General features: G+C 41.5%; 1 protein-coding gene across 2 annotated transcripts in view; it reads right to left on the minus strand.

Annotated features, from left to right (window-relative positions):
• Positions 1 to 1,217: 1,217 nt before the first annotated feature.
• SYT1 (synaptotagmin 1) overlaps positions 1,218 to 26,422 on the minus strand; it is a 159,749-nt gene continuing 134,544 nt past the window's right edge. For both annotated transcript variants that reach the window (XM_063133839.1, XM_063133838.1), the window contains exons 7-8: positions 5,160 to 5,293; positions 1,218 to 3,276 (exon numbers count right to left, since the gene is read on the minus strand). In XM_063133839.1, the coding sequence (XP_062989909.1) occupies positions 3,070 to 3,276; positions 5,160 to 5,293 (341 nt within the window). In that variant the 3' untranslated portion in view covers positions 1,218 to 3,069. The remainder of the gene's footprint in view (positions 3,277 to 5,159; positions 5,294 to 26,422) is intronic.

A 26,422-nucleotide genomic window follows, 5' to 3' on the forward strand; every position in this document is an offset into this window, starting at 1 on the left:
CAGATTGTTGAAAGTTGAATTACAGATGGCAGATTCCTGTGCCTGATTAGTTGCTAAATTGAGAAAGAAAACTGAACACACTCGAGGCATCAACAGGAAATAAAATATTTTTATTGAATATCTGTGTAGTATGTATGATTTTATTTTAACGACACCTGGAAAACTCTACCGTGGGATCCACTACACAAAAGTGAAACAAAATATAAACCACCTCATCAAAACTGAATGTAAAATACAGCTAAACTTGTCAGCTCGCGGGCCACGAGCAATATGGCAGGATAGAACACCCCAAACGTTTCTACGAGTTACAGAGAAAAAACCCACACATAGAAACACTCAAGCAGGCAGTAAATATACACAAAGGCAACTAGGATCTTTCTACAGCATCAGATTCTAATACTTTACACAGCTTTGTCAGAAAGGTACATGTGGCTTCTTAGAGGATGAAAATGTCATCTTGGTCAAATAGCAGGTCTACGCTCTGCTGAGAACCATAGTACATTACCAACCAATTCTGTGGTGACATTCCGTCTGGCAGTGTAGGAAGAGAATGCATTAAGAATACCTTAACACAATGAATCAGTTCTGGCAGCTTGAGCCTGTAAATTTCAAGATGCTTTTTTTTTGTCCCTGCTACAATGATCAACTGAAAGGAGTTACAGTGGAGCTGTAACTCTCTCCTTGTAGGCTGCAAGCCTGTATTTCGCTCTTCTCTTTGGTGGGATTTGGTCCTTTTAAAAACGTAACATTATAAAAGTATTCCTGTTGGATTTTTCCCCTATATACATCTCAGCTTATCTGACTCAACTATGTCTTTTCTGTTTTGTATAGAAAATAGAAAGACCTCTAGAGTGATAGATGTTGCTGTTCTTGTCTTTTGGGAAGCTATGTAGAAAGCGGATTATGTTGCCACTAATTCCATTTGCGGCTTGCGAGTTAAATTCTCTGCTTCTTAGGCATGAGGTGCGGACTCACAGCTCTGAGAAAGGGGAATTCACCTTTCAAAAGTTGGTGGTGATGCCTTTAGGGATTAAAAAAATAACAGACAACAAAACCCTGCATCATCAAGTTATTTCTAGGGAAATCCACTCTTTTGAGTGGGGTGGGGTAACCTCCCTGTATTTTTTGGTGCTGGGTGATACTAAAACCAGAACCAGTATTTCAACACATTATAATATATTCACAGTCTCTGAAATAAGTAAGTAAGCGAATAAATAAATAAATAAGTAAATAAGTAAATAAAGGAAAGCTGTCTCCAAGGAAGAGACCTGAGCTGAAATAGTAATGCCCACACATGACACGATAAAATGATAATAAACTGAAATGACAGGCTGCCTGATCTGTAGGACAACCCTCCATCCTCCAAACGGGGGCGATGTGAAATATTGCACAGTGTCGACAAAATGCTGTGTGGTCAATCCGTTCTATATGATGCCCTTGTCTTATGCATAGCTCTTCAGTTCTGAATTGGTCCATAGGAATGAGAACTGTTTGTGCTATGCACTCCTTCGGCAGTGCAGTAGAAGGGAATGGCAGTATTTTTACAATATCACTACAGAATAAATTGATTGCTATCCACTGAGAAAACTACAGTTTCTAAGCACACACGGCAGTCACAGTGATACACAGAGCAGTCTTTGAAGACGCTTATGGAATGACTAATAGCTTCATAATAGTGCCATTTACTACATAGTAACATTGAAAACATTTAAAAACTCCTCCTGAAACGAGCATCTAGTGTACATAAGAGGTTGCTTCAGTTTGCTAGAACTTGTTCTTTGTTTTGTTTCACTTTTTTTAAAGGACAAATTAAAACTTATTAAGTATAAATAGTATATAAAAGGTCACTAGCTGTTATCTTTTGGCTTGCTTTGAAGTGCATTCAGAAATATGGCTAATTTTTTTTTGTCCTCTTTTGATGGGATTTTACAATACTGTCTCGTCACCATGAAACTACTTTTGTATAATAAACACACACGGCGGTGATTTTTTTGTTTTGTTTGTTTTAAAAAATATTCTGCATTCCTTCTCATCTGGCTTAGTATAATAAAATATTTTGTTACAAAGTCTAATGTGCAAACTCATTAGAATTAGAGAATGTGAGATCACAAATGGGATTCACAGTATGCAAATTTTGTATAAAGGTGATAACGGAGAGCTACTGGGTTTCAGGTATGTGTTTGCCATGGTTAGTTGCAGGGCTTTGTTGCTTTTGCAACTGCGCCCCTATGGTTACCTCCCACCCCCCGCCATTTTATACGTTTGCTATGTGTATAATTCATGCTCCCTCCCACCGCAAGGAATTGTACTTTCAATTTCTAAATGTAAAGCCATGATTTCAGTTTGTTTTTATATATATATACATACACAGGAAAAGAAAGTGATATACCGGCTTCTGGCTACGCTTCCTTGAGGTCAGCTATGGAGCTGCTCAGATCATGCTAAGTTGCCCACAAGAAAAGACTACCAATGGGATTCGCCCCGTCAAGGTGCGCCGTGTGAGCAGATCTTGGTATTTTAATGGTTCAGTTGAAAGCTCAGATTTAAGTTGTCCTTTAAGATGTCAGTGTAACACTACTAGTGCCTTACAAGTTGGAATTTTTGCTGGAATGCAGACGATACGATAGTTAGTTACCCTATAATATATTATCAGCTCTCCTATATCTCAGTCAATTTACATAATTTAAAATATAACATCTTATTAAAAACATCTAGATATACACAGATTAGGAAACGCTTACAACATACAAATAAACGGACTAGAAATAATTTTTCAGCATACTGGTATGTACAACTGTGTGATACAATAAATAATTTCTGTCATGCTCTATCTACACATATTGCTTAAAAGAAGAGTAGATCTGAGGGCAGTGGCGAGATGGAGGGCCTTATAGGGCTTTCTACATTTTAACTTGTGCAAATTAAAACAAGATTTGAAGTACCACTGATCTGTGTTAGGGATGCATGGCTGGAAATAAAAGGACCCATATTACTGAGGTATTTACAGATACTGGCTAAAGAGCACTATATGGGCAAATGCAGAAAGGCTTCTTTTCTCATTTCCATTTTTTACTTCTTGACTGCAAGCATGGCGTCTACCTCTTCCTCTGGCTGTAAGGTGTGCCACTGTGCAATGGGTCGCCTTGGGTTGGCCAACATGTCTGACCAGTGCCGCAGCTCCGCACCGGTGCTGTTGTAGCCCACAAACACTTTGCCAATGGCATCGTTCTTGCCAATCTTGTCATAGTCCAAAACAGTTACAACAACTTGCACTTTCTGAAACAGGGGGAGAAAGCAGAGTGAGAAGTAAAAAAGCCAAACTTCACAACAAAACATAAGGCAAGATCCGTATTTAAGGGTGTGCAGCTGGGCTGGTTAAAACAGACTTCCCTGCTCCCTCACCTCAAAGACATCCCTTTCCAACGAGCCCACTGCCCCCACCCCACACAATGCTATACAGAGGGCTCTGCTCCACGTACAGAAAATGCCTCTGCCTGATTTTTGGTGATCCTCTCTTCACCCCAGAAGGGTCCTTCACCCCTCTGTGTTGCATTTTCAGGGGTCTGGAGGGGCTACCATGGGGAGGAGGGGAAGAGGAATTTCACTTTTACCAGCCTAAATCTGGGCCTAAAACTGTTACCAGGGTCATTAGAATGATTAAGGTCAGTGGCAAATATGGGTGTCTAATGATGGAAGTTGAGGATATTTATATTAAAAACAAGTTGTGTGGTGTGTGTGTGTGTGTGTGTGTGTGTTTTAAACCCCCCCAACTCAAATCCAATTAAAGAGACTGCTTTTTAATTCTTAAAATGTCTCATCTATTCTAAAGTCACACCACATTCAGGTTGCAGAATGCCATATAGTGATATCTTTCTGTTCTTCCCCATAAAGCAGAATTCCAACTTCTCAGCAGGAATCTTATCGCTGGCAGTTCTTGAACTTACACAATTGAATCTCCTCTTATGTTCAAACTTCTCAGTAAACTGAGTACTGGCTGTTTTTTGGGGGTTGTGTGTGTGTAGTTTGTATGGTATCAGTCTTGCAATAATGTCATGGTAATGTCACGTCACAGTGCTTAAATGTTTATGTACTGGTGCCACAGACCTTAGGGTTGGTCTCTTAGGCACATATCTTTTAATCCATAATTCATGTTTATATGAACAGATATACTAAATATGAGCTGGAGAATCTGCCTACAGTGCTACTGTGACATTCCTTTAGAGATAGCGTTTTGCGAAGTGATATACCTGATCCTTGCATTTCTGTGCTTATACTGAAATTTTAGGCTATGGTCATTCCACACTAAACTTCTATCTTTTCCTATATTTATAAAACTTATAAGAATGCCCATTCTGCCGTGCCAGGCTCATAGGCACTGTTACAGTGATAGGTGATTCCCGAGGGCTCCCAGTGTTGAGCCTTGAGGCCGGGCTGGGGGATAAGGACCATCTATGAGGCCGACCTCTCTCACCCACCTTGAGCCTTGGGGGCATGGGTTGGGGGTGACAAGGGAAGGTCTCCCTACCCCATCAGGGGATGGACAGCAGGGCGGTGAGAAATAGAGCGCCACCCATTGGGCCAAGAAAGCTCGCCCCTCCGCATAGAAGGTCTGCTTGCAGGCTTGACTGGATGCCCGACAGGAACCCTTTGCAGATCTTAAATAAAAGTGGCCCAGTTTAAATCCAAGCTGTGGTGTCGTCTCTTATTTCTTGCGTCCGCCCCACAATGGATCTAGCTGTACAATTTGACAGGGGACGTTTGCATATTATTACTATTACTCTGTCTTTAGTTAATTTTATGTGATGTGAAAAAACAAATGTTTAATATGAAAAAGGGTAAAACGTGCTATTGACTGCATAACTATGGTCAATAAATCTGTCTGCGTATCACTGCTTTTTCTGTTCTGAATCCACTGCTGTTGTATATGATAAATAGTCCATTATCTGTTTTTTGTGGATGAGTCGACACTTCCTAAAATACCGTATATTTTATGCTTCCCCTTTTGAAGCAGTCACACTCAGTTCATGCTATGCAGGATTGGTGCGTAGGTGCTAATGAAGGCAGGCACACTAGATAATTAGCAAGGTTCCTCTTAAATATGCATGAGGGCTAAGAAACAGAATTCCAAGGCCAGGCAGGAAACTAATGTTTGATATTACCTGGATTTGCTCAAATGGTACTTCAAAGCTGAAAGACTCGTTGTAGTAGGGATTCAGAGTGTTCTTCTTAATTGTCGTCTTCTTCTTCTTCAGCCGTTTCCCATTCTGCATCAGATGAATTTTCACATAGGGATCTGAGCAATGATCAGAAAAACAAGGTTGTTAGGAGGTGGTGCATTGGCTAATGCAGTGTTTCCTCTAATGAGGATAATCTTTGAGACAAAAGAGCCAAGAGACACATGAGATCTTTCTCAGACAAGCTGAACATGATGCATCGTTAAGCAAAATCCATATTTACACCGGATAAAGATCAGATAAAGTTGTGCAGTACCTGTTCAGAGAATGCAACTTTGCCAAATGATGACACACAGTAAATTCACTATTATGGAAACTGCCAGAGGAGGCCTTATGGTCAATTTGCCTCTGCCCTCAAATGTTTGCTGGTACACAGATTACTTGAACTGTCACTGCTTGATAGCAATACTACTGGGGCAAAGACTGCCTTCCCATCTACAAATGATCCTACTGGGGCAAAAACTGCCTTCTTGATGGTTCTTCTTTCCTTGCAAGGTGCCAGGAAAGAGTCAGCTCAGAAGCAGAGATGTTCACCATACACTTTTAATCTCTGCTGTTCCTATTAGAGATGAACATAAAGGCAATCATGTTTACGCAAGAACACACAGCTGCTACAAATGAACATGTCTCCTCTGTCTTTCAGCTGTACTACAGGAAAACAGAGTAGCAAGACAGTTGCCCTGCTTAACATAAGAGGTGGAGATGGTGAATAGCTTAAATGATTAGGCAGATTCATGGAGGATAGCCATTAATCAAGACAGCTAAAATGGTTACAAATGGAACTTCCATTTGGCGGTGGGGTATTCTAATTACCGGAGGCAAGGAGCAATAGAGATGGTCATCATGTCCTGCTATGAAAATTCCTACAGGTGTTAGGAGACAAGATCACTGGACTAGCAATACTTTCCTATTGTCCAGATATACAATTTCTTTATGATTTCTTTATGATTATTATGCCTTATATTGCAGCCAAGAGACTTCCTTGGCTTTAAACAGCTAGGAGAGGATGGATCTGCTCTTTTTCTGAAGATCATACTCATTCAGTAGCTGAGCAATGTGGCTTATAAGCCTCTGGGTCTTCCATGCACAGTTCCTCCTACAAGTGTGGAGTGCTGGTACAATCCAGCATTCTAGGACAGCATGGAATTATCTCATGTCACATCACATGGGGAAAGGGGCCCTGGATCAATGGCAGAGCACCTGCTTTGCATGCAGAAAGTCCCAGGTTGAATCCCTGGCATCTCCAGGTAGGGCTGGAAAAATTCCTGCCTGAAACTCTGGAGAACCACTACCAGTCAATGTCAACAACACTGGGGTAGATGGACTAATGGTCTGATTCAGGATAAGGCAGCTTTCTATATTCCATCATTTTCAGTGGACTCTTCTTCAATATGCAGTTTTTCTCTGGACTGGAAAATATAGTGAGAGTTCCTGCCCAGATGTACCCTTAATATTACACTATATGTCTTATGAATTAGTAGGCTCTGCTCTAACTACCTGATTGCTGTCCAGCATCCTTGGCTTAAATGTATCGCCTTAAAAACAAACAAATACAGATATAAAACACAGCACAATTTTGACAGGGGAAGCGACACTATAGGGGGAAGAGAAAGCATCTGAATGCCTTCTACTCTCAGTTCCTTTTCTTTCCTATGAGCATCCAATATGCCAGAGAATAAATTCATCAGGTTATAATTAGGAGGTAGAGAGTGTAGAGTGTGAAGATGTAAAAACTCATCGAGCCTTTTCTCAGTGGAGGAGTTATCTCCCCCCCCCCTTTAATTGAGCACCATTGCTTTGGATCACTGATTTAGAAAGGCTGAAGGTGTAATGCATTTAAATGTGTTCAGCTCAAACCAGAGAAGCTAGGGATTATACTCTTCCCTTCTCTGAATCTCCAATATGAGTGTATTATGGCTATTTTAAATGTACTAAAAAGAGCTCCCAACAGCCAAGAAGAAAACAAGCCGGTAAAAAAAAGAAAAGGAAAAAAAGGTGATGACTCAAAGATTATTAGTCTATGATTGTTTAATCAATTTCTTTTCAAGATTAATTCATGCAATGGTTTTCCTCACTATCTTGTTTTTATTTTTCTTCTTCTTCAGAGCACATATGATCAGTTGGGGAATTCAGCTCCAATATGTTTTGGAATCATGGGGGAATAGTGGTTAGAGTGATGGACTAGAATGTTGGCCCAAGGGAGACTTGGATTCAATTCACCGTGAAGCTCACTGGGAGCCCTTGGACCTAACTCACCTCACAGGACTGTTGTAGGAACAAAATGGGGTAACCTCCATGTAGGAGGGGAGACATGATAGCATTCTTCAAGTACTTGAAAGGTTGTCACACAGAGGAGGGCCAGGATCTCTACTCAATCATCCCAGAGTGCAAGACACGGAATAACAGGCACAAGTTACAGGAAGCCAGATTCTGGCTGGACATCAGGAAAAACTTTCTGATTGTTAGAACAGTACGCCAATGGAACCAATTACTTAGGGTGGCAGTGGGCTCTCCCACCCTAGAGGCTTTAGATGCAGCTGGACAGCATTATGTTAGCTATGCTTTGATGTGGATTCCTGCATTGAGCAGGGGATTGGACTCGATGGCCTTATAGGCCCCTTCTAACTCTACTATTCTATTATTCTATACCCTCCCTCAGTTCCCTGGAGGAAAGGTGGAATATGAAAGGTGTTTAACTTCGGGTGGTCATGTGTCCTCTTATACAGAGGACAGTCTCTTTGAAGATGTCCTCTATTTGAAGGGTTGCCCAGTTTTAAGGTCAAGAACCATAAGAACTGTTGTCCATCAACAATTAGCACCTAGACAACTGACTAAATAGGCCACCATAGTCTTCTACCCTATGGCAGGATGTACTGTGTTTCTGTTTAAATTATAATTATGCTTATATTTTTATCTATAGATATAAATCTGCATATGCACATTTTATGCAAATCACTGTCTGCTTTTGTCCTCTTTTTTGGTATTGCATTTCTTTTTGGGGGGGCAATTCATAAGTGACCACCCTATTAGCTCCTCAGTCACCCAGCAAAGATCCTCCATGGTTTCCCTCTGGCATACAGCCCACATGGTCATATGTTACAGTTCTGGTCACCACACCTTAAAAAGGATATTATAGAGCTGGAAAAAGTACAGAAAAGGGCAACTAAAATGATTAAGGGGCTGAACATCTCCCCTACGAGGGAAGGTTACATCAACTGGAATTGTTTAGCTTGGAAAAAAAGGAGGCTAAGGGTAGACGTGATAGAGGTGTACAAAATTATGCATGATATGGAGAATGTGGATAGGGAGACATTTTTCTCCCTCTCTCAAAATACTAGAACCCGGGGTCATCCCATGAAGCTGATTGGTGGGAGATCCAGGACAAATAAAAGGAAGTACTTCTTCACACAGCGCATCCCTGGCCGATGGCTGGTTGGCCACTGTGTGAACAGAATGCTGGACTAGATGGACCCTTGGTCTGATCCAGCATCTGGGCACTTCTTATGTTCTTATGTTAGACTTATATAAGACCGAAGTAACAATCTACCATCATGTTTTCCTGCACAAGCCCCAAAGAAAGGCTTGAAGACTGGGCTAGAGCTTTCGTTTATTTTCAATGGGGCTTGGGCAGAGAACCTGACTGAACTTGAAGTTCAATGTGGACCTCACCAGGGTGACTGAATTAATCAGTGAGATAAAGGTGCCAGGAGAAATATCCCAAAAGAATTGACACACATGGATTATATTTGTTGCACTGTTTCTGTATTAGCAATCTGTGCTGTGCAAATAATGTGTGTGTGTGTGTGTGTGTGTGTGATCCACTTCCAGTTCTTATTTAGGCTGATGTGATCCTTGGTCTGAGATTAAGAACGGTTCCACTAAGGGCAGGCCTTGGATATTTCAGTTTTATCACCCATTCAGTTCACTTATGCAACACTGACATTACAAGCTACTGTGATGTTTCTTTTTATGCCTGCTTATCTGCAGTTGCGCCTTGTCCAATTATGCAAAAAGCAAACCAAACCATATGAAACAGTTGTTCTCTGTTAACGGCTAATGTGTTAAAATAAAAATACTTTCTAGTATATAAGCTGCTGTTTTCATCACAGAATACTAGTCCCTGCCCTTTTGTTCCCAGCCACCCAGGAGTCAAATGTTGCTATTTTTGTTAAGAGCCTAGCATTCTAATTATTTCAGTTTAAGCAAAGTTTGTAAATGGTAGTCTACTTTATCAGTTCTGCTGATAATGTAGAAACAGGAAGCACAGAAGGCCCAGTTTCAGAAAACAGATCTTCAAGTATGCATCACTGAAAAAGAGTGCAAAACAGGCCTCAGGTTTGCATAACATTTGATTATGTTAATACATGTTTAGATGTAATTACTATAATTTAAACAGAAATACAATGCATCTCGCCATAGAGGGGAAGACTGTGGTCAGGTGACCTGTGTGCCTTGCTCAGTCTGCTGCCCAGGTGATCACTGTTGATGGGCAAGTTGAAGGACCAGATCTTCCATGTTTTGGGTCTTTTCCTTAAACTGGACTTGGATTGGGCAGCCCTTCAAACAGAGGACACTGTACTCTGACAGCCCTTCAAACTGAGGGCTGTCTCCTGTAAAATAGGACACATGACTGCTTGAATTGAAAGCTTCACATGCAACTAACTGGGAAAGATAGATATGAAGGCTGGGGTGGTCTGAAAGTACATGAGCTTTCAGACCACCCCAAATCTGTCAGATCTGTTTTAGAGAAACGTAGTCTGTGCCTGCCATGCAGGTGATCTGTGATGTTAGCCTGGATTCAGTCCTTCCCCCTCACCCCCAACAATAGATCAGCACTATCAAAGCTAATGGTACCAACTATTTGTTAGTTAGAGGATAAATATACAAAGAGAATCCAACAAGGATCACCGTTAATCTAACTTCTTTTCCTTTGTTTTTGTTTTTATTTATTCCCATAGCATCCATTCACACATGCAGCTCTTCTTTGCTGAATTGGGGCACCTGACTTGAAATAAATTAACTGAATCCAGAAAGGGAGTTGTACATGTGGCTATTAATTTATGCTTTAGCAGCCCATGCAGTTGCAAATAATGTCTCATAAAGTTCATCCATATTGCACTGAAAAGGCTGGCTATATGTTCTTTCATAGAAAGGGGTACACATCACCATCTTGGGCAGCTAGTTGCTGGATATGGGGATCATTCCAATCAGTAGCTGCAGAATCAGGATCCCTTCTCAGCAAATGTAGTAATTAGTCTCAGGATAAGGCCCAAAGACTCTGGAGCAATAACAGTAAATGGCTGCAGGGACCTGAATAAATAGTCATGACATGCTAAGCCACAGTTGTTAAACATTTTGAGCTAAACATTATGGTTTAAGATGTCATGTGAATCATGACTTAATGTGTTATGTGAACCATTCCTAACGATGGTGTGGCTACATAACACAGTTTAAACATGCTCACTAACCATTTGCTGCAAAAGGGTTAGCAACCTAACCATGGCTTAGTGTGTTGCCTGAAAAGGCCCAGAGTGAGGTAAGTAGCTGAAGGACCAGGATGGATGCTCTCTGGGCATCACAGGTAAGTATCTGCAGGATCAGGCTGAAGTTCTACAGTGCAGGTAAGTAGTTTACTGTGAAATTAAGCATGTCTTTTCTCTTCCATTGTTGTTCCTGTGGGTCTCTGACTGCACTGGTAGGTCTCTCCTGTATTTCCTAGTAGTCATTCCACTGCTTCAGTTTATTAACCTGCTAAGAAGCCAGCTATGCTACTCCATGGCCTCCTACCCCCTTCATTACCTTCCATTCTTTGTTCCTTCCCATGCTCTTTCCAGCCACTCTTCCTGAACCTCTCTACTCTAGCTCTGTCTTTCTTCACCCCCTGAGATTCAGGCTTTTATCCTATGCTTTTGCCCCACCTTCTTCTCCTCCTCTCTCAGAGTCCTAGAATCCATTTAAAGAACCCCTGCCCTGATTCCCTTTCCTTCTGTTTAACCAGACCTAACTGTGGCTGGCTAATGTTGCTAGGCAACAAGGAATAACTGGGGGATTGGACAGTGAGCCCCAATGGCTCCTCGCATCCCTGAATGCCTTTAGTGAGTGACTGAGAGAAGTAGATTCCTTGATTCTCTCATTCACTCAACTTCCAGGAGTATTTATGACTCACCCAATTATTTGTGTAACATTCTGGTCTTTCAGCAAAGCAAAGTCTACAAGCATGAAACCGTATGTTCTTATACATCAACATGGAACCTTATGTTGTAATACATAGATGTGAGTTATGGGTCCATTGACTGGTGAGTTTGGGTGGCTCATGACCCTTGACTATGTATGAATGAGAACAGGATTTCAGTTGCTTTTCTTCCAGTAATTGTGTCTGGGTAATTGCATGGGCATCTTTTAAGGGTTAAGAACATAAGAAGAGCCAAGTTAGACAGGCTATAATCCTGTCTTCTTGTGGGCTTCCTATGGGCATCTAGTTGGCCGCTCTTCACATAGAGACCAACTAGATGCCCATGGGAAGCCCACAAGCAGGACGTGAGCACAACAGTGCCTCCCCTGCTCATGTTCCTCAGCAATTGGGATACAGTGAACTTCTCTGCACACAGGAAAAATCCCACAGCCTTAGCCTCTCCAGTCTTTCCACCATGATGATGTGATCCTTTACGTGCGACTACATGTAAAGGATTAACTTGATACTTGAGGGAGCACCATTCCCTATATTTGCTTGCCTGAGACTTGAGATCTGTTAGAGGAGCCCTTCTCTGCATCCCACCAATGAAAGACATACACAATGGTGGGATGTGGGAGGGGGCTTTCTCTGTTGTGGCATGCCCTCCCCCCCCCTTGGAGGCCCGACTGGCACTGGCTTCATTTCAGTGCCAACTTAAGACATGGCTTTTTAATAAAGCCTTTAATGGCTAAATTCACCAAGCCTGTACATAGGTTTAATTATTTTAATTGGTTTTTACTATTTTTAAATTCTATACTGGTTTTAGCTCATTAATGGTTTAATTTGTTTTTAGCTGTGTATATTTATTGTTTTATATTGTTGGTATGATTTTATTTGTACACTGCCCTGAGATCCTTGTGATATAGAGCAGGGTACAAATGTTTTAATAAATAAATAAATAAATAAAATACATGATGTTGAATTGAAAACTTCGGGTCTCAGAAAGATTCCATTGAATTTAACAAAACAGCACCATCTAGTGGCAGTATTATAGCACAAAGCTGCGTTTACATACTGGGAGCTCCCGCGATTTCCCAGAGAACACTACAGTATCTCTATTTTTTGTTTTGTTTTTTAAAGTAAGATTTTCAGGGGATAGAATGGGAGATGTTTTGAACATTGACAACGCCATGTAATGGACCTGCAAACTTCAGTGAGTGGCCAATCGTGAATGTGAAATAAATTACTCGTTTAGAGAAGCCCAGAGGCTTACCATCCCTTATACTGGAGGTAATGTGCAGCTTTTAAAAAAGGAAACAAAGAGAAACTCTCTCTGTAATTTTCCAAGGAAACCTTTTTCAAAAAAGCCAGTTTTCCCAAACTCTGGCTACTTTGATGCCCCTAAGAGGACACTTTTCAGTGTATTTGGACAAGGAAACTGGTTGTGCATCCTAGCACTGTCCTTCGATAGAGAGGGCTAAGAGGAAGCTGTTGCTTCTTTAGTTACTCTGATTAATATTCCATGCATGGAAGCTCCAAAGCTGAAGAATTCACAACAATTTATATTGTGCAGTAGTGATTTTACAAGAACATCTAAAGGGGGTCTAATAAAGAAGCTTTTAAAAGCAGCAGGTTACTCAAGTGACATGCTTTGTCTTACTGACGTTTAGAAGCAAAGATGTCAGCTCATTCTTTAGAGACAAACAAAAGACTCGTATCTTATTTGAAATGAAAGTTGAGGTAATGTCAAACTGGCAATAAATACAGTGATCTTGATCTTGGAGAGAGTGTTGCTCATCTTCAAAGAAAGCTCTAATACCCACAGCAAGAGGCTTGTGGAAAAGGAATGTTTAATCTAGTAGGTTTAAAAAACGTATATATGACAAGAGAAAAACCAGGTGTCTTATAGACAACAGCACAGTTAAATTAATCACAGGTAGCAGCGGCATCAAGTGTAAAAGGTGGATTCTGTGGAATGCAACTAAATGAGTATATAATTTCCCTTCAAACAAAACCTGGAGCAACAGAGCTCCAATCAGTTAGTTTTAAGGTGAAAATTAAGTTCTAGGTACTTAATGCTTTCCCACCTCCTTTTCAGAAAGAGCAAAATTTAGAACTCATGAATATTCACATGGACAGAATGCCTGCAGAAACTCAGTGATAAAGGATGGCTAGGCTGAAACAGAATTGCAAGCTGAATATATGCTGAAACAAAGCTACCAGTCTTTAATAAATGTCTGCAAATGTCCCTGGAGGTATTTAGGAAAAGTATGACACCTAAGCAGAAAGTCCCGTCCCGTCCAGCTCCAGTTTTGATTTCTGTGGGAAGGCAGAGAGTGTATCTTCAGTTATTAGTGGGTCTTCCACATCATTGTGAAAAGAATTGCTTGGTGTTCAGTGCAATATAGTGGAGGATCCTTCCATTGATGGAAATTTCCTCTGCCCAGTTTTCAGGGATCCTCGTGCACCACATCTCACCTCATTCAGCAGGGTCCCCAACCTTCTGTATAGGCTAGAAGGCTTGCTGTGGGATGAGGTGATGGGGAACCCCACTTCAACTAACCTAGCTGCATGCACCTAACTCTGGATCCAGCTCCTAGTAAATTAATATTGGGCAAGGCACCTCAGTGCCTATTACCATTCTCTCACTCCACTGCCCGATTGGTAAAAAGGTCTGAACACTTATCCATAACTTAGTTCAGTGCAGTCCTCTCCCCCAGTTGCCACAGTAGGTTCCCTGATCCAGGTTGGGACCCTAGTGCGGAGATGGTGATAGGAAGGCTTTAACAATTTGCACCCCACTATGGTCACAATCCAGATCAGTCCCCCCCGCCCCTGTCTGAAATTTGCATTGCAAATAAAAAGTCCCGTTTGTTCAATGGATTTTTTTGCCATGCAAATTGCAGGCATGAGGAGCCCAAACTAGATCAGAACCATGCTGGAAGACAAAGGGTTAAATCCTTCTTATACCCCTGCTAGGGTCCTGATCCAGATAAATCCCATTCCTTGTTGAGACAATTTGCAAAAAAGAAAAACACAACCCTTCACTCAAGGGAAGAATTACACAGTTAAGTTCATGTGTAGTTTGGCCCTTACAGCCTAATCGTACATATACGTATGTTATTTGTGATGACACAAATGTCTTAATTATCCAGTTCACAGTACAAATTTGACATGCCTATAATTCTGCTGATATTCTGTATTGGGCATCATCCCCTCTTCCCCAGTTGACTCTCAGTCAGATTATAGAGAAACATAATGGGGAAAAGGACACATCCCTATTCTGAGGACTTGACATGCTGACAGTGGCTGGGTTTGGATGCTTGCGGGGGCCAAAGGAGCCATTGTAGCATCTTCCCCTGCCCCCATGCATGCTGTGCGCATGGTCACAATTTGCATAATTACCCGCATGGGTTGCCATGTCATCTTGTCTGAACCCGGCACAGTGAGCAGCAGGGGTGGCTTCATACTAATATCACAACCCTACTACAAGCCATGGGTTGTGGTGTGGGTAAGAAGCCACTCCTGCTGGGTTTGGAGGAAACTTCAGCCTGTGCTGTATCACAGGTAATGATGCAGATCACAGTCACTCACACAGCCTGCATGCAGGCGGGGGAAGAAGCTAGGATGGCTTCTTCCACCACCACAAATCGTTCGGGCCCAGCCAGTGTGACAACAAAGGGGTCACTGAATCAGGACATATTTCTTGTGTGTGTGGGGGAGGGGACGACAGGTATCAGATCACTTCTTAACTGCACCAATAGAGGAACATGTATACAGTTTATTAAGGTGGTATAAGAGTCAGGGCTGGTGTTAACGGTAGGCATAGTTGGCACCTGCCGGGGGCCCACATTGCAGCAGGGGCCCACTGACAAAAGTCCCCTGGACCTGCTCCTTCTCTTCACCATTGCAACCTGCTTGTTCACCTGCCTTTGTCTCTGGTTCCGACAATGATGATGGTGAAAAGGTGTGCAGCAGTAGATGCCACTGGCTCTTTGCCTATCAAGCCAGCAAGTGGTACACTTGAACAAGACTTTGTGTCCTTTGTCTTCAGTGCCTCTTTTTCAAGAGCAAGAGCAGCAGGTGACAATGGGGATGAGGAGGTAGACTCACTGAGGGAGGGGGCCGATGGAGAGTGTCTTGCCCAAGGTCCCTCAGAAACCTGGAGCCGGCACTGAGGAGAATGTCTACAATCCCCCGCCACCTGACTGCAGCCAGGGCTGTATGGAGAATGGGCAGCCAACAAATGATCATGTCTACCAAATGGCAAAGCCATCATGTGTTCTGTTAGGCCATTTCCAGTCACAGTTTGATATGGACGGTTTTAGCAGCACGTTCTCTGTCATACTATTCTTTTAATGCAAGCTACCAGGCATTGGACAAGTGATGTGGTTGCAGAATTGCTGGCATCATGGATCCCCACAGGGCAGTCAAGTGGAGATAGGCCCGTCATATTTACTGCCTTCAGATCTGTCAGAGCTTTTTCTCCCCCCACAGATATCAAGACAGACTTATTTCAAGGCCAGTAAACCTCTCCCTTGTGAGAGGATGACTCAGAATGCTGCTTGTGGCTTTCAATCCAGGGATAATTTGCCTAAACATTTCTCCTCCTGTGTGTTTGTGTGTGGGAAGGGATAATTAAGGCCTCAGAAATAACCTCTAATGTGTTTAGAGTGATCACATGCATGGGTTGTCTAAATCAATATTCGTTATGCCAAAGGAAAGCCTTGGTATGGGAAGGAAAGCCAGCGGGTGGAGAGGGACTGGACTCTCTGGGGAAGCAGTAACAGAAGGCACAATTTCTGAGACACCGTGCAGGAACTGGGGTGCCTTCTAGTTTACATAAATGTTATGGTTCATTCTCATTAAATCACAGTGTTGTCCCTTTTGCCTCCTGTGACAAAATGAGCAGGCTGAAGGCAGAGCATTACACGTGTCAAAGCTGATGATGTCTCAGGGATAAACGCTGGCGAGAAGTACGTTCCTTGGCATAAAGTATTTTTCTGCATTTTGGTAGCCAGCTAAGTAATTTTTGACATGGGCTTTTGGTGGGTTCCCTTCTTTAGATGGCAATGTATATTAGTTCCCTTGCTTCACTTGAGTCAGTTCTGCTGCTATTGTGAGCCCTCCTGTTCATTCTGCTGGGTGGGGCCTTGGGCTTTGCCCTAAAGTCCTGCCCTGATGGCACCACTGTTGGGACAGAAAGCAAGACAAAAGGGGAACTTAGGGGGCATCCGGTCCACTAAGACAGTCCACTTCTAATTTGGATCTCACCTGCAAAGCTCTTATCCCTGACTCTTTTCCTTTTCTTTGAGCAGCTTCAGAAATTTTGTGATGTGAGGGGAGAGAAAGTGGTTTAGATATTGCGTTAGGCACTGGAAGAGAGGAAGTGCAATTATCCCCACTCATGCTTCCTGTGTAATATCTAAGGTGGATGAAAAGCAATTCTCTTCTTGGGTGAGATGCACAAGCTCCCCTCCCTGCACACATATATGAGGTTTGTACATATCTCAGTGAGGGCAATGCATCTGTTACACTGGAAGCACAAGTAAAGACATTGGTGCTTCCTCTTCCCCAGCTCCTTCAATGCAATGGCATTACACCCAACACCTGCTTTAGATTCCTACCCATTTTAAAATTCCATACTTTGTACCTGAGAAAAATCTGGCTGCCTGACTTAATGAACCTGAGAGCTGGTTGTGTTTTCCCCTCCGACCAACATCCTTCTGCACCCAGAAGAACAAACACACCTGGACTGTGAAAAACTGGCAGGGAAGGCAATGAGTGCTATAAAACTGATAAAAAGCCTATCAACTACTGGATGGAAAATTTCAGTCTGGGATTGTTAACCGCACAGAGCCGAAACAGAATGGTTCATAATGGCCTATGGCTTATTCTAATGGTTACATCTTCAGAGGTTCAGCACTTATAATATACTAGAACACAAGCAGAATTATAAAGCGAAAAGGTGTGTGTGTGTGGGGGGGGGGAGGTTGAAAGGAAAACAGTAGAAACCCCAGTTTTATCTCTCTCCTCTCATCAAACATATAACAAAATAAATGTATGGACAGTTGTTGGACTCATGTGAACCCTGCCACCCACTGCAAACTATCCATGCTTAGCAAAATAAATTTATAAAATAGTCAGTTTGTGATAAACCCAGAAGCAATTGAAACCTTCATGCTTTAATCCAGAGCCAACGCTTCAAAGCCCTCCTAGTGAAAAAGGAAAGCAGTCCAATTGCTATGAAAATGTGGTTATAATAAAATTCTAAACTGTTAAGGCAATAAACCTGTCTCCACTCATCAACCAGAGTCTGGCTTCCTTTGTGCAAAATTGACATGGTTGCTTGTCAAATATGCCTTGGAAGTAGATAGACAGGGAGAAAAGTTAGGAGTGGGCGAGAATTATTTTACTTCCCAATCTCTACCATGTACGTGAAGCTAAAGTGTGGATTTCCACATCACTACCATGCCATTTTAATTGTAGGCAATTAATGATGGGAAAGCGTGTTCATATGTTTCAGCTATACAAAAATAAATATGTCTTACATGAAGGTAAAGGCAATGGCTTGGACCCTAACTTTCCTTATGAAAATAGTACACAGTCCATGTTTATTGGCTATTATACCTCCTACCACTCTCCATAGTTCTGGGGGCTGAGGAACCCTTGTAAATATAGGTAGACTTGAATTAACTCTTTCTTGAACACTTCAAATTCAAATTAGAGTTCAGCCAGTAATGAAACTTGAATATAAAATGAGCATCAGTATATTAATAAATGCTTTGGTACAATCTACAAGTTACCACTCATTGCACTGTCAACTGAAGAATACCCATGATTTGCAGGAGAGGTTGTTGGGTGGATACAAAGCTACTCACGCCATGCCGCATGCCGGGTTTAATGGCATGCCAACCCATGCTGCAGCACAGGGAATTATGCAAATGGCAGTCGTGTGCCTAGCATGTGAAGGGATCATAGAATCATAGAATAGTAGAGTTTGAAGGGACCTACAAGGCCATCAAGTCCAATATCAAGCTCAGTGCAGGAATCTACCCTAAAGCGTACATGACAGATGGTTGTCCAGCTGCCTCTTGAATGCCTCTAGTGTGGGAGAGCCCACAACCTCGCTGGGTAATTGGTTCCATTGTCGTACTGATCTAACAGTCAGAAAGTTTTTCCTGATGTCCAGCCAGAATCTGGCTTCCTTTAACTTGAGCCCGTTATTCTGCGTCCTGCACTCTGGGAGGATCGAGAAGAGATCCTGGCCCTCCTCTGTGTGACAACCTTTTAAGTATTTGAAGAGTGCTATCATGTCTCCCCTCAATCTTCTCTTTTCCAGGCTAAACATGCCCAGTTCTTTCAGTCTCTCTTCATAGGGATTTGTTTCCAGACCCCTGATCATCCTGGTTTCCCTCCTCTGAACATGCTCCAGCTTGTCTGCATCCTTCTTGAATTGTGGTGCCCAGAACTGGACGCTGTACTCTAGATGAGGCCTAACCAGGGCCGAATAGAGAGGAACCAGTACCTCACACGATTTGGAAGCTATACTCCTATTACCCTATTTCTTTGATTCTAAGACACACTTTTTCCCCCATATAAACATCTCTAAAAATGGGGTGCATCTTAGAATCGTTGATAGGTTTTTTTTTCTGTTGGTGGTACTGAAATTAGTGTGCGTCTTACAATCAATGGCATCTTACAATCGAAGAAATACGGTAATGCAGCCCAAAATAGCATTTCCCTTTTTTCAGCCATATCATACTGTTGGCTCATATTCAGCTTGTGATCTACAACAATTCCAAGATCCTTCTCGTTTGTAGTATTGCTGAGCCAAGTATCCCCCATTTTGTAACTGTGCATTTGGTTTCTATTTCCTAGATGTAGAACTTGGCATTTATCATTCTGTTGTTTTCAGCCCAGCACTCCAGCTTATCAAGATCACTTTGAAGTTTGTTTCTGTCTTCCCGGGTGTTAGCTATCTCACCCAATTTTGTGTCACCTGCAAATTTGATAAGCGTTCCTTGTACCTCCTCATCCAAATCATTAATAATAATGTTGAAGAGCACTGAGTCCTGCGGTACCCCACACGTTACCTCCCCCCAGTTTGAGAAGGTTCCGTTGATGAGCACTCTTTGAGTCAGATTCTGTAGCCAACTGTGAATCCACCTAATAGTTGTTCCATCTAGCCCACTTTTACCTAGTTTGTTAATCAGAATGTCATGGGGCACTTTGTCAAAAGCTTTGCTGAAGTCAAGATATATGACATTCACAGCATTCCCACAGTCCACAAGGGAGGTTACCTGATCAAAAATGAGATCAAATTACAAATTATTTCCTTACAAATCCATGTTGGCTTCTAGTAATCACTGCATTGTTTTCAAGGTCCTTATAGATTGACTTCTGTATAATCTGCTCCAAAATTTCCCCAGGGATGGATGTCAGACTGGCTGGTCTGTAGTTGCCAGGTTCCTCTTTTTTGCCCTTTTTGAAGATAGGGACAACATTAGCCCTCCTCCAGTCGTCTGGCACCACACCCGTCTCACCCAGATGAGAGAAGTCACATTAGATAGCCATGTGTATTACTTCATTTGTGAAATGAACATATGGCCATGAATATACAAGGAGCAAAGTACCTTTGATTGCTCCCTTAGAGTTCTGAGTGAAACCCAGAGCAGATTCACTGCCCCAATGACATTGGAGCCACCAGCCTCCACTGCTCCCCCACCCCACCCCTGTACACTGCCAGCAGAGGATAACACTTCATAAACCTAATAAGGGAGATTCTGGTCCACAAAAGCTTGTGCCACAATACATTTGTTAGTCTTTAAGGTGTCTCAAGTCTCAGACTGACATGGCTACTCCTCTGGAAATTGTTCCATACAGTAAGAGGTAGAAAGTAAAGTTGATATTTATTGGATCATGTTCTGTTGAGTTAGGGGCACACAGGTTTTGAGAATTATGTAGTTACAAACAATATAAATCTTCAACATTCAAGTGGGGTATTAAATATTCTATGCATGCCATTTCAAAATGACACAGATCCCAATTACAAAGGATAAACCATCTGCAGTATTGTTTAAATGTTCATAGGGATCCTTGTATTGACAAGGTTATTGTTTTATTGACAAGGTTTTTAAGCTTTGGTAAACATGCTCCTCTTTGATGTCTGACAATGTGGAAGAGGCATGTTTTACGATTCAATTGATTAAGCCAAAAGCATCAAATCAATAACACAGAAAGCCAAAAGCATCAAATCAAAGACAACTTCCACAGAAAGAATATAAAATACCATCACTGCATTTCTTCCCGAACCTTCCCTGGCTACAAAATCATCAAAGAGATCTGTTCAGAGTTGCACCCAGCTCAGAGACAGACCAATTTTTCTTGTGTATTTTTAAGCAAGCAAAAGTCATATTTCATGTTAAGAGCATGCCACGGACTACATTGTTTCATTTGTTCAATTCATGTAGAAAGAAGCTCATAGATTGACATGTATCTCCTCACCTTAAACAGATTTTTGATTCCTTTCCCATCTTCAAAGTGCACACTATTTTCATTGAGGTCAGGGCTGTTTTGTTCCCTTGATATTTGCATTTTCTGATGAGAGTAAGAGCTTGAAGAAGATAATTGCTCATTCAGTAAAACTTTATTATCTCCATACTGTAATCACCTATCCAGCATGTTGGTCTGGATGATTATATTGCATCTGATTTGTTGAAGCTCTCTAAATGGAACATTTTGGATTCCTGAAATTTTATTTAAACTGGAGGTCAAAGAGAATAGTAACGGGTTGAAGAGGTGTAGTGGTATTATAAGGCAGCATGGTTTGCTGCCATAATTGCTGAAGAAAATGGATTTAGATTGTGCCAACTTCTTGGTTAGAAATGCACTCAGATAATATAGTATATACCAAGATACAGCACAAATCCGAAATATAGGGTAATATCCAATAGTGTCATTCCACAAGCTCAAATAGCCCTAGCGAAGCTCCTTCCAATCTTTCCATTGCACACATGCTAACATATTATGCTTGTGTCAGCAGTTGCACAAGCATAATTCCGAACCAACAGCACAACCAATTATGTAAAGTATAAGATGCAACCGTGCATGTGCAACCATAACTTCATTTGGATTCTTCTGTTGTGCATAGTTCAGAGCCTAACTTCCACTTGTGTAAAATTATTTACGCTAGCAGAATAGCACAGTTGGATACTGCCCTTGGTATTTTTTTCTGTTACCCTGGTTTCATGAGTAAGAAAATTATCTCCATGTCTTAAGTTTTTCTCTTTTGAGTAAGGCAGAGTTGAGCAACCTTTGACTCTCCAGTGGATTTGGCCTACAACTCCTGCCAGCCCTTGTCAGTATAGCCAATGGTGAGGGATGATGGGAGTTACAGTTCAACAACACTGGAGGGGCACAAGCTTCCCACCCTTGTTGTAGGGCTGTTTCTCCTCTTTGGATTTAGACAATAGTCCTTTTCAGATATTCCACCTCACACAGTTAATCTCCCTACTTCTGGAAGGAAAATTTAAACAAACAACCATTTGTGAGGAGAACAGAAAATGAAAGAGCCATCTCCACTTCCTAGACAGGATGTACACTACTGCTTTAAAACTCTTTATAACAGTAGTGACAACTGTTGGGGTCCAGGACACACTCCTTATACAGTTTTCAAAAGGTTTTGAAAGTGTCATATCCTGCTTAGTGAAAATCTGGCCCTGATGCTTGCAGGGCATGGCAAGTGGCTTTGCCACAGAAGTCCTGCCTTGCTCCACACTCCATAGGATTGCACTGTTAAGGACCTAACAAAGATAAATGTTGTCATCTGCTGAATAATCAGAAGAAATATATTAATTAACAAGATGGTTCTTTTCGAGGCAGATGAACTGAAACTTAAGATGAACTTTTGTTCAAACAAATGTTATCTAGATAAGTTGTTGATGATATTTCTGTGGCTACTGCACCTCCACGCTTTTAAAGATACAGTGTACAACTGCCTATAAAAGAGGGTATATTCAATTTTCCAGACCTGTCAACATAAGGCATATTTATTGCCACATATTCAGTTCTGGCAGAATACAGCTATTGCTGCATCATGGGCTTACTTAGAATCTTAATTTTTATCCCCATTGATCTGCTGAAAAATGTTGGCCCTGACATACATTAAGATATCTGGGGACTACCTTCCCACAAGTTCAAGCTGCTAAGGAAACCTGGCATGCCCTGAACAAAACATTTAAGTGAGACCCTTTTGCCTATGCAAAAATTAACATCTGCTGCAATCAAGAAGAGTGCAATCTCAGAATATCTAAATTCTCTTTAGAGCTTTTTACTCAGAATATGTATCCATCTTTTTTTTTTCTTCCAATGCAAATTAATTGAGTTTAGGACAACTAAGCCAAGAGGCAGCATGACAGGGACTGAAACCCTGTGTGCAATACAACTAACTTCAGTTGCTCTCACAGACTGCTAATGCATTTACAGCTTCCTAACAGCATGTTTTTTTTAAAAGAAGCAACTCCTTTTTCTGTTTGAAAAGCAAGAGCCTGTAAAAAGCTATACAATTCTTTGAACAGGACAGCATTTGCTGATGACCTCAAAAAGAATCAAACAGCTCTTGACATTTGCTAGGAAGTGGGACACCTACGAATCCATTATGCCACAGCATCTGGTTTTCTTAGTAAGGCACAGACATGAGCAAGACAAACTCCATGCCGCATACACAGTCTGAATACTAGCCTATAGTTGCCAAGTGTGTAACTATAAGCTAGTATTCAGGGCTGGGTGGAAAGAAAGAACACAGGCTCAACAAAAAGACTTGGTCAAGTACTGCAGTGGTTTAGGCTACAATCTTATACCCACTTACCTGGAAGTAAGCTCTACTGAACTCAATGGGACTTTCCCCTCCTTATTGTTTTATTATGATTTTATTAGAATGTAAGCCTATGCGGCAGGGTCTTGCTATTTTATTGTTTTACTCTGTACAGCACCATGGACATTGATGGCGCTATATAAATAAATAAATAAATAATAATAATGCATAGGATTGCACTGTGAGCAATATTCCTCATGTGGCAAGAGAAAAAAAATGCCCCAAAAGACAGAAAAGGTGTGCGATAATATGCACAGCAGCTTATGCCATTATGAATTTTAGGATGTCTCAAACTCTTCCAGGCATACAGTGATACAAATGGATATGGGATTGGCACATAACAATTTTGCCACTTGCTGTACATCACTTTCACTGAGGAGGCGTTGAAACGTGACACCAAGGCATCAGAAACATGAGGGTACATGATAGTTTTCAGCTCAGGTACTTGCTACAATTTGAACAGCAGATATCCAATTCAGTGCAAGAGTGGGTGAGCAGGGAGATCGTGTGGTTCACTGACTGCCTTGATTAAATTTGAAGAGTTCAGCATATTTCTGTTTGCTACTCAGTTGAGACAAGATCTTGTCATAGTCTAGTCTAGGAGCCATCTGCTATGGGAAATAAAATAAATAAAAAGCAAACAGATTCCAATATCCATTGTATGGATTGAAACATCCTTTGTATGTCATAGTTGTGAAAGTGGTGAGGCTGAGAAAAGTTGGGCAAATTTAAAAGATTAAAAAAACCCTCACTTTATAAGTAAGCTGATAGGGGGACTTGTAGCCAACTCACTCAATGTACTGGAGGGCAATTATGTATAATGTCACATAAGTTGTATAGCAGAGTCATGCAACCATAAACAGTAGTAGATTTCCTTTCTTTGTAACTGATAGAACAATTGCAAAGTAAAGTTTCAGCTTCTAGATACTAATCAGAAAATCAAAATGCCAGACTGACAGGAAACTAAAAGGCAAAAGAAGAAGAAGCAAAAACAGAGAATCTTATCATTGGCCAAAAGGAAGAACGTTGAATATGGTTAATATGGGAAAAGAATAATTATTCTTCTAAGAAATCTGCCCTATATTTGATTTGGTTGTAGAATCGTCTTCTACCATTCTACAGCAAAACCAAAAGAGGATAACTAATAGTGCTTAGAAGTGGCTGGAGTCCTTAAATCAGGGGTCCTCAACCTTTTTTTGGTCAGTGGGAAGATTTGGAAATTTGAGAGTGTCATGTGTGCTCTCACAAAATGGCTGCTATTGGAGGCAGTTGCCCATTCATAAAATATTTGCCATGGTTGGCATGGTTGGTCACAAAACACTCATTTCCCAGAAGGCAAACTGGTGATACTAAAACGTAAGTAACTAAAAGAAAAGAAATTAAGTACAAGCAGAGGTGGGGGCTGAGCTGCAAAATGCAAAACTGTTCTTTTGAACCCAAATAAAGATGGCGCTGGAGGTCAGCCCTTCACTTTCAGCAAACCAGTCTCCCAGCAAAAAAGCACTTAAAAAAAAAACTTTAAAAATAAAATAAAAATCAGGAGAGCCAGGGAGCCTTGCGGGTGCCAAGAGAGGTGTCCTCACGTACCTTGATTCCCATAACTACCACATTGGCAATCCCAGCCTTAGGTCAAATCAGTATCACATCTCCCATCAGTAATGTAGTGGGAAGCAGCACAATGGATAGTGTTGGAATGGCAGTGACTACTGGCAAACTTTGTTGGGGACTTCCCAGGAATAGTCTATGGCTAATTTGCTGGTGCTGGTCTCAGAAGGAGCCTACTTATCATTAGATAACCATAGCAGTTCCAAGCTCAAAGGAGAAGTTTCATTTTCATCATATCCGACACAGGGCTAAAAGGTCTTTTGGCTTGGATCCAGATTTAGGCATGTGCAATTCGGTTGACCAAAGCGGATCTCCACACCCTCTCCTCCCCGGGACATCTCCTCTGGACCCCTAAAAATGCTGACAGAAGGTCAGGAAACCCTGCTGAGTGGGGTGAGCAGTGGAAAGGGGGGGGGATAATCCATGAAAATCAGGCAGAGGCACCTTCCCGGAGCAGAGCTCTTCCATCGACAGAAAGCAGATCCTGGATCCAACTCATCATGTCCATGCAGGTTACACGGCGGGCTTGAATCGATATTTATTCAATGAGATCTCAACTCTTAACTAAAGGAAGTAGGCAGAAGGCCTAGGATCACAGAGGGCTTACCAGGCACTCTCTGACTGGAACTGTGAAGCCAACAAAGTGAAAGGAATAATGGGTTCCTGCTCTGGGTCAGTCATTAGAGTGGGTTGGGGACCATGCCATTCTAAAACTTCTCTGAGGAAAAGCTAACTACCTTGCTTTAATAACACTTTTCACCTTGCTTAAATCTCAGTTTCTGTGACTACATGTTTATTTATTTATTATATTTCTATACTGCCCCATAGCCAAAGCTCTCTGGGAGGTTTCCTTTTAATCTCATCTGCATTTCTTGCTTTTGTTGAGACAAAACTTCAGAAGTGACAATGATGCACAGGAAGTGGATAACAGATAAATTGTTTCATCTTCCCCTGTTAAGCAGGAAGAAATATCGTAAAATTTTATAAAACAATTATATATACACTTCATATTTCTAACTTTCTATTTCTTTCTTTGTGTGGTAAGGAACTGCAAGTGTGCAGCAAGGGAAAAGGAAAAAGAAAGAAATCAACATTTCTAGGCAACTAGTTTTTTACATATGCCAGTATGTCTGTTTAACACAGTAACAGAATAAGCGAAAACATTTCATGCCTTGATAGAGGAATTTAAGGATGAAGCAGTTAAAATAAAAATAAAGGTTAAAAATTTGAGTTTTATGGTATCCTTTCCCAGTTCTTTATTAGTGTAAAAGTACAGATCTTTTGACACTGCTGGACTGCTTCCACACTCCTCATTTCTTTTCATGGCATTCCACAAGTGCTCTGGAACTGAGACAAAATCGTCTCTTGCTACCATAATAGGAATGAAACTGCATGAGTATCCCATAGCTGAGCAGATATAATAAAGACGGAATGTGTTTGCCTTCCAGTCAAATGAATAATTCAGTTACTGAGACACACACACACACGCACACACACACACACACACACACACACACACACACACGCGCGCGCACA

The sequence above is a fragment of the Elgaria multicarinata genome, chromosome 9, assembly GCF_023053635.1.
Source record: "Elgaria multicarinata webbii isolate HBS135686 ecotype San Diego chromosome 9, rElgMul1.1.pri, whole genome shotgun sequence".
NCBI lineage: Eukaryota > Metazoa > Chordata > Lepidosauria > Squamata > Anguidae > Elgaria > Elgaria multicarinata.